This window comes from Lontra canadensis, unplaced genomic scaffold, assembly GCF_010015895.1.
Source record: "Lontra canadensis isolate GAN:19392208 unplaced genomic scaffold, GSC_riverotter_1.0 scaffold136, whole genome shotgun sequence".
NCBI lineage: Eukaryota > Metazoa > Chordata > Mammalia > Carnivora > Mustelidae > Lontra > Lontra canadensis.
This window is the reverse complement of record NW_022631130.1, coordinates 1,122,087-1,131,668: the sequence shown is the minus strand read 5'-3', so window position 1 is coordinate 1,131,668 and position 9,582 is coordinate 1,122,087. Positions and strand designations below refer to the sequence as shown.

General features: G+C 37.3%; 1 protein-coding gene across 2 annotated transcripts in view; it reads right to left on the bottom strand.

The window, feature by feature from the left end:
• Positions 1-1,843: 1,843 nt before the first annotated feature.
• UGGT1 (UDP-glucose glycoprotein glucosyltransferase 1) overlaps positions 1,844-9,582 on the bottom strand; it is a 120,597-nt gene continuing 112,858 nt past the window's right edge. For both annotated transcript variants that reach the window (XM_032843172.1, XM_032843173.1), the window contains 3 exons: positions 6,060-6,176; positions 5,403-5,571; positions 1,844-3,549 (listed from right to left, as the gene is read on the bottom strand). In XM_032843172.1, the coding sequence (XP_032699063.1) occupies positions 3,524-3,549; positions 5,403-5,571; positions 6,060-6,176 (312 nt within the window). In that variant the 3' untranslated portion in view covers positions 1,844-3,523. The remainder of the gene's footprint in view (positions 3,550-5,402; positions 5,572-6,059; positions 6,177-9,582) is intronic.

Here is a 9,582-nt window from a genome sequence, read left to right as displayed (position 1 = left end):
ATGTCATCCCACCAAACTAGACACGATAGCTATTTTTAACTCATCATCCCAAAAAAATATCCCCATAAAATCAAATACCTAAAAAATTATTAAAATTACACACTGGAATAGATATTTAAATAATTTTGCTCACAATCCACCTTCCATTTGTTGTTGCCAACAGTTTCCATTAGGTGACTTTACCAAAACATTTCCATTTCCATGAAATTTTATGCCATAGCACTAACATTATATTTTAAAAATGCACTAGAAATTCCCTTGTAACTCGAGTTGAATTATTTCTTTTAATCACTCATGACAATTTTAGAAAAGGACTGCTTTTAAGTACCCAAATTTACTCCTAGGGTAGATGTGGGTAAGGAGAATAATTTTACTAGTTGCAAGGAGAGCGGTGTCTGACTTATTGCAAATTATGGTGTCCTTCTAGTATAACTCCCAGCTAAAGGAAACTGGGATTTCCTTCCTATTACTTGGGCCAGTCTCTTCTGAAAACTGCAATGCCATCCCTAGCTTTCAGCCCTTCATTTGGGGACTGAGTCCCTGCAACCAGGCAAAGGTTGTTCATTCAAGCAGAGCCTCAACGTGGTTCATATGAGGACTTGAGGACAGCAAAGTTCATTAAGCTCCATTCCTGGAAATGATTTCTATTAATAATCTTTGCTCTCCCACGAGCTGAGTTCACACAACACACGGGCCTACCATGAGGCATATGTGTGTAGTAGATAGGCAATTATCTGTATGTTTCCATTTGAAATGCCACATTTTGAGATTCTACACTTTACCAACCTTATGGAAAACCAATGTGTCATCATTCTGAGTGTGATAAGTATTGAGTACAATTTTAAAACAAATACAGTCATGTCCCTACAGCTCCAGCAGCAGGTTGTGTGCATAAGTTTTGATCTCAAATACCACTGTTCATAGAACATAAAAATTCACACTGCTGCATGTCACTCCGACATGTCACATTATTTTACATTACTCTGGCACTGATTCAGAAAGAAAATTTTCTATTATGGCATGATGAGACAAAAAAAAATCTCCATTACATATAAATAAATGATGGTTAAAAACAATGCACTGTGAATAGTTTCCAGAAGCTTGAGTGTTTCAGTGCAATCAGCTCTTGCTTCTTGGGGAAAAAAAAAACAAAACAAAAAAAAAAAAAAAACTAGCTTTTCAGTCACAATTTGCTTTCACATAGTAGAGACACAGACAAAGCTGACCAAGACCAAATTTTAGTGGTATTATTATTTCCTAGGGCATTAGAGGTTCATCCTGACAGATGCTAACAACACAGGAACCAAGAGAAGGAAGGCCCTAGACTACTTAAAAAGCAAATGGGTCTTACATAGATCCAGCTATTGGTAAGACTTATGTTTAGGGTGGTGATAGGTAAGGGCAGTGAGGACACACATACTACACAGAGAACAGATTTCACACTGCACCTTCCTTACATGGAATATGCATAAAACACTTGGTGGAAAGACATGAAGAAAGGTGACCTGTTCCATGTCCCACGGGAATCAGCATTTAAAAAGCATACCTGAATGCCTTCAGTATTTCTTGTTCAATGTCCCAGAAAATAAACTCAGAAAATGCACAATTCCTTTTATAGTTGTAAACCAAAGCTGCGGCAGCAGAAGCCTCTCTGAAGGCATACTTAAATCTAAGATGAAGCTGAGCAAATGTTTTTTGCTCTCATTGAGTCTATATCCCTTCAGTTGCTCTGACCAGGTGAGCAGCAGGGCAAGGAAAACTCAAGCTACAGACTTGTCAACAGCAATGATTCTGAGGGAATATTTAGACTTGGATAAATTTATCTAAAAATCTTTTGAGTTCCCCTCTTCCCAATTTTTAATTTAATTACAAAAGCAAACTGAAAAGCTCCTTCAGACTGACTCCTAAGCTAACTTTTGCTTATGTGAATATGGAAAAAATTATTTAATATTTGTCATAAGACTTTGATTTTTAAAAAATACTGCAAATCATTGTTCCCTGATGTGGAAGGGTGAGGATTCAGCTATTCATCTGTAGTCCTTCCTCACATTTTTAAAAAGGAGGCAAAATATTAGAGACGAAAGCAGTTTACACTGGAAGGAGGTGCAGTCCATGGGAGTGCTCTTGCTGCCACACCTTGCAGCCTGAGCAGATGCAGGGAAGGACCTAGAGCCTTACGCCCATGCAGGCCAACAAAACACCAGAAGACTCCCTGTGGGTGCCTCCCTGAATTGCCTACTCACCAGGAGAGGCTACTCCAGAAGGGCTATTCTGGGCTGCTAAAGTAAAAACACTAAAAGCAGTGACTAAAGGGCTAATGTTGAAATGTGATTATGCGCAGTCAGAACAGGTAGTACATGGGCAATTTTGGCAAACCAAAGGCAACCCACAGTACTAAACTAAAAGGAATACAGACCAGTGTACAGAGAAGCACGAATTACACAGTCAACACCCCTCCTCTTTTCAGCTCTGGGAGTTCTTCACAGAGAAAAGTTAAACCCAACTTTGCCTAGGTCTGAGAGAGGAACCCCCCTTCTTCCCCAGGAATGGAGGGATGGATGATGCGATGACCTTCCTGAGGGAGCCTGAGCCCTGCAAGATGGATCGTCAGAGGGGCTCACTATGGCTATATCCATTAAGGAAATCAATAACACACTTTTTTTTTTTTAGAAAGTGGGAAGACAAAGCAAAGACATTCACAAATACAAAAATTGTTTACAAAACAATTACCTAAAAAGTTTACTGGGGTTGGGTGGGGAATAAGAATCATGTTTTCATTTCAAATTAGTCACATGGTACCAATGCTTTATAAAAGAGAATGGCCAATTTCTGTCTTCCTCACCTCCCCCACGAACACCTTAGAGTCCTCCTATTCCTGATATTTTCCCTACCCTCACGCCAACCCACCCCATCCCATCCCCAAATTAATCTGCAACGAGCCAACCCCAAGGACACATGATTGTTGGTTGGGTTCCAATTTGACAATGAACCTAATGCTGGGGAAGAGAACAAAAGGACAAAGGAGCAGCACTGGCAAAAACCTCAAGGTGTGTGGACCCTGGATGAGACTTCTGCCACACAGCTTCTGCCACCACAGCACTGAGCTGCAGACTGAGCTCCGCTGCCAGTAAACTGAGGTAAGGAAGAACATGGCGGCTCTGCCTGGGTGGCTTCCTGTGGCGGTGCAGCATGTGTGTGCTCTTGGGTGTGGGCACCACAGGACTCATTTTCTCCCAGTTGCCTTTGCCATTTTCCCTCTGGTTAGAAGATCACTCTTTACAGAGTCTCAAAAGATCAGCCACTTGTCTTCCTCTGAGGTACAAATCCAACAGAGTCTTAATTCCAAAGATCCAGAGCCCACTGGTATGCAGAAGTCAAAATCAAATGCTCAGAATCAAAAGGTGTGGCACACCTGCCCAGCCAGTTTATCAGCAGTTGTAAAGACAGATCAGAAAAAAACTAGCATTTAATATAAAAAGTGTTTTTCAAATGGTGTAATTTCCTATCCTCCTGTGAATGAAGATCATAACTCTTCTCGTTTCTGAGGTCCTATGGGAAAAGAGAATAATTGAAAATAAAATGGTTTATCCTCAAGTTACAAAAATACAGACTGGATTTTTTTTTCCAATACTATAACTTATTAATTATGGCCCCACCTCCCTTTTATCTCCCTTTTTAAATTTTAGGAGCTTTGGTTTGGTGTGCTTGTATTATATTTTGAAAACAAAAACAAAATTTAAAAGGCCTTTTTGTTTTTAAAAACTACTCGCATATGCCCACTCCAGCAGAACTGTTTTCACAAATAAAATATTTACTTCTGGTAAAAATGCATGTATTTTTAGTCAGGATTTTTCTTTTTTCACTTAATAACATATAAACATTTTCCTAAATAAAAGTGAAGCTCATTTACCATTCTCTATTCTTGGATGTTTAAACTGTTTTTAATAAATTTATAAATAATAAATTTTTCCATGTATATAACTTTTTCCTTATATGGACTTACTTCTTTAAGGTAAATTCTCAAGAAAGGAATTACTGAGGGAATAAACATGTTAATGGTTCCTGACAACTGATTTATTGGCTTTTTTTTTTTTAAGAGAGAGGGCAAGAGAGAGTCGGAGGGGGCACGAAGAAAGGGAGAGAATCTTAAGCAGGCTCCACACCACACCCAGCAGAGCCTGACAGCTAGATTTGCTCTTATAACTTTGGCATCACAACCTGAGCCAAAATCAAGAGTCAGACACTTAGCCAATTAAGCCACCCAGGCACCCCAATTGATTGCTTTTTAACAAGGATTGTTCTAATGCACAAAGCTTCAGCAAGGCAGACCCAGAGCAGTTTCTTCACCGTCTCCCCAACAAATGGCATCATCAGTATTAATAAGCATATTTTCTCAATGGAGTATATATTAATGACAGATTCCTTTAATGTGATTATTATTTCCTCAACTCCACTTATTATTTGTGTTCTCCTCTTATGTGAACAGTATGTCTACATTCTTTACCCATGTATCTTCAGCTTTCACTAGTGAATTTCCATTATTTTTATGCTGAATATTCAGTCTCTTGGCCATGATACATCATGGTACAGTTTTCAAGACGATTAGGTGAATCACTCAAGATCCATGTTCTATAATTCCTTTTTTAGAATTACTTTTGAGCTGAATATATGTTAAAAATCCAGATCTCAGCTTGTTAATAGTTTTAAAAAGGTCATTTTTGTATTCTAATGATTTTTGTCAACTGTATACCATTTGAGATGTACAAAGAGTAGAGAAAATACTACATGAAGATTTAGTCCCTTCTACTCTTAGCCTAAATTAAATACAAACACTCCATTCTCCACCCCAATATGCTTCTTTGAAAAAACACTTTTTTCAAATCAGTACCTACTTTGTCTTGATCCTAAATGTGTTCATTTACTAGTGCCTGGAGAGATTTAATTTAAAAAAAAAAAGGAATCTGACAAAAGATCCTCAAAATAGTATCAGGCTTGTCAGATGAAGGTAAGAACCTAGAGCCTCCTATCCAAGCAGGCTACCAGAAGACTCCCTGCTTGTCTTATATCACAAAACTCACAAGACTAAATAACAATAATCTCAATTAAAGCGCCTTTTCTCAAAAAAGAAAGAAAGAAAGAAAGAAAGAAAGAAAGAAAGAAAGAAAGAAAGAAAGAGAAAGAAAGAAAGAAAGAAAGAAAGAAAAAAAAGGCAAAGCAAAGAGGACGGGAAGTGTATTAATACATACCATTTAGGACAACTAAAAAAGAAAAAGAAAAATATACTGGTTGATGTCAAGACAGAAGGGCTGAGATTCCTTTTATTCATTATTCTATTGTTTTTGCAATAAACACAAATCAGAAACTCAAATAAGTACTTCCCTAAAACCAAAGGCTGGACCTACCTTCCCAGCCTGACTCTTGTATTGTCTTCTCCTTATAAAGCATTCCCATCTCTTTCTCCCTCTGGAATCGGGTCTGTAGCTGCTTGATCTCCTGGTCGTAGTCCTGCCACTCTGGGACAATTCGAACAGCTGCTTCTAGCTTGGGCTCTTTGGTCATTGGATTATTACACTGTGGAAACCCAAATCGCATACTTCAACCAAGCTGAAGACAGGGAACATTATACAGAATTCAAAGGTGGCCTGTTCTTAGGTTATAAATCCCAACTGAACAAAAAGAATAACACTAAGGAATCAGATGACAGATTAGTACAAGCAATGTGGTAGTAGGTCACATAAAGCTTCTATGAAGTTGTGGGGAGTGACAGGAAAGCAGGAAAAGAAAGTTCCTGTGGTAAAATCACAAGGCACAGAGATAATCCCATAAGACAACAAGTAGTAACTTTACTGATTTTTAAGTAGTGAAAACAGCCCCGTTAGACACTAGAGGACTTGGCTGCCTGCTGTAAGCAGCAGAGATCTATGGATGTTACTGTAAGGCATGCTGCAGTTCCCAACCTGCACAACTACGAAGAAGACTAAATAAGACTCTGTGTTAATAATGATCTAGTTGTAAATTACACTGGACTAAGATGCAGAAAAGAACCACAGACAACTTACCAAATCTATTGTTTTTGCCCTTTTCTTAGAGGCATCATCACACCACGTTTCACACCAAAGCCATTCTTGAGGGAGTGATTTAATTGGCACCTGATGGATCATGTTATTGGGCAAATCCTGTTTGGTAAAAAGAAAATAAAATACAACAATCTAAGGTTCTGGGGGAAATTTATATGAATGCACAGCAAATTAGTGATGGTAGCTGCTCATTACATATCACATACCAATCACAAATTTTTAGAACTGAAAGGGCCTATTAAAAACCTTAGAGAAGATAAAATATTTATTTGTGACTTTTTTTTTTTCACATTTATCATCCCTTCTTTTGCAATCGGTTTAAGCTTCCTACTTTTTTGTTTTGTTTTGTTTTATCTAGTTTTTTTGTTTGTTTTTTTGTCTTTTATTTCTTTTCAGCATAACAGAATTCATTGTTTTTGCACCACACCCAGTGCTCCATGCAATACGTGCCCTCCTTAATACCCACCACCTGGCTCCCCCAACCTCCCACCCCTCCCGCCCCTTCAAAACCCTCAGGTTGTTTTTCAGAGTCCATATTCTCTCATGGTTCACCTCCCCTTCCAACTTCTGCACAGCAAAGGAAACAGTCAACAAAACAAAGAGGCAACACACGGAATGGGAGAAGATATTTGCAAATGACTGTACAGACAAAAGGTTGATATCCAGGATCTATAAAAAACTGCTCAAACTCAAATCACACAAAACAGATAATCATATCAAAAAATGGGCAGAAGATATGAACAGACACTTCTCCAATGAAGACATACAAATGGCTATCAGACACATGAAAAAATGTTCATCATCACTAGCCATTGGGGAGATTCAAATTAAAACCACATTGAGATACCACCTTACACCAGTTAGAATGGCCAAAATTAGCAAAACAGGAAACAACGTGTGCTGGAGAGGATATGGAGAAAGGGGAACCCTCTTCCACTGTTGGTGGGAATGCAAGTTGGTGCAGCCACTTTGGAGAACGGTGTGGAGATTCCTCAAGAAATTAAAAATAGAGCTTCCCTATGACCCTGCAATTGCACTACTGGGTATTTACCCCAAAGATACAGATGTAGTGAAAAGAAAGGCCATCTATACCCCAATGATTATAGCAGCAATGGCCATGGTCGCCAAACTGTGGAAAGAACCAAATGCCCTTAATGGACTAATGGATAAGGAAGATGTGGTCCATATACACTATGGAGTATTGTGCCTCCATCAGAAAGGATGAATACCCAACTTTTGTAGCAACATGGACAGGACTGGAAGAGATTATTTGTGATGTTTTTTAAAACCACAAAGTTTAGAAGACTCAAAACATCTACCTATGACAAGCACTTGAAAAATTTTAGCTTAAAACTCACAAATAACCTGCACCTAGACTTCCCTCCATAAGGGTAATTCTAAGAAAAAAATTGCTACTGCCTCTTGAAAGTTAACTAAGCGTAGAGTATGGTTTTTATACTTCACAGTTTTGCATAAAAGAAGCTCTGAATCCACCTTGTCAACTGGGGCTTGATCCCAAGTGGATTAGCTCTCATGTTTTTGAGCCAACTGTATGCTTTGAAGCTTTTTTCCCTCAGCAACCCTTTTGAGTTTGACACAATAAAATGTCCCACTGTCTTAAGACACAAATAACCAATATGATCCAGAAACTCTACCTCTGAGTATATGCACAAAAGAAATGAAGCAGGGACTTAAACAGATACTTGTATACCAATGTTCACAGAGGCATTATTCACAATAGTCAAAAGCTGGAAATAAGCCAAATGTCCATCAACAGATGAATGCATACACAAAATATGGTGTGTGTATATATATGTACCTATATATATACACACACACACAATGGAATATTCTTCCATCTTAACAGGAAGGAAATTCTAATAGATGCTATGACATGGATGAAACTTGAAAACATTATACAAAGTTAAATAAGCCAGGTACAAAAAGGAAAATTATTGTCTGATTCTGAAAGTATCTAGAATAGGCCAATTCATAAAGATAGAAAATAGAATAGAGGTTGCCAGGGGCTCGGAAGAGGAAAGAAGGGAGAACTATTGTTTAATGGGTACAGAGTTTCAGTTTGGGATGATAAAAAAGTTCTGGAGATGGACAGCTGCACAACACTGTGAATGTACTTAATACCACTGAACTGTATACTTAAAAATGGTTAAAATGGCAAATTTTATGTTACATGAATTATACTTAATTATGAAGGTAAATTAAAAACACTCACAGACAAGAAAAACTGAAAAAAAAAATAAACTGTTACTAGTAAACTTATACTAAGGAAAACTAAACGATATTCTTTAGGCAGATGGTAAATGATCCTATATGGAAATCCAGAAATGCAGGAAGAATGCAAGGCCACCATATAAGCCAATCTAAATCTTATAAATAGATAATGCTTGTATTGTAGGAGAATACTTCTGGGGTTTAAAATACAGAGAAATCTAAAATACAAGGCAATAGCCATTCAGGCTGGATGAGGATGAATGGAGTCAGTGAGTTCTAAGGCCAGTATTACTCAAAGTTGGTATGCAGACTACAGCAAGGAGCTTGCAAGGAATGCAGGTTCATGTACCAGACCATATACCTACTGAATCGGGCTGTGGGGATGGGACCCAAGAATTAATGGTTCAATAAATTCTCCAAGTGAATCTGGTATATATGCTAAAATTTGAGAAGCACTGTGCTAATGTTTTTGCACTCTCTGGTAGGTGGATAAAATATATCAATTAATATTAGCCTTTGCAATTCAGAAATGCATATTATAATCTCTAAAATAATCATTTAAAAAACTGTTAAAAAAAAAAAAAGTATATAGTTTAAGGGGCACCCGGCTGGCTCAGTTGGTGGAGCATGCAACTCTTGATCCTGGGGTTGTTGAGTCTGAGCCCTATGTTGGGTGTAGAGATTATAAAATTCAAAAATCTTAAAAAAAAAGAAAAAAAAATATATATAGTTTAAGCTAATCTGAAAGAAAGTTACTAAGGAGAAAAAAGAAACAGAACACATGGAAGAAGCAGAAATACTAGAAAAGCCAATCTTACCAGTGAATATATTAATTATAAATGGACTAAATGTTCAAATTAAATGATTGTTATACCAAACATAAAAACCAACAGATATAAGCTATTTATAAGAAATAGAACTAAAACATAAGGATAGAGAAAAACTGAAAACAGAAGGATAAGAACAATATACCACATAACAGTAACTGAAAGCAAACTGGAATAGATGCACTAATATTAGGTGAAGCACATTTTAAGACCCCAGGACCCCCCAAAATTATTAAAGGTTCATTTGTATGATATATATGACTTATTAGTTTTTCAGATACCTAATGATATAGTCTAAAAATACATAAAGCAAAATCTGACAAAACCAGAGATGAGGAAGATACCACAATATAGAAAAATCTTTTAAACAGAATTTTCTCTCAGTAACTAATAGAAAAACAAACAATAAAAAAAAAAAACCGAAAACCATAATTTGACCTAATGGT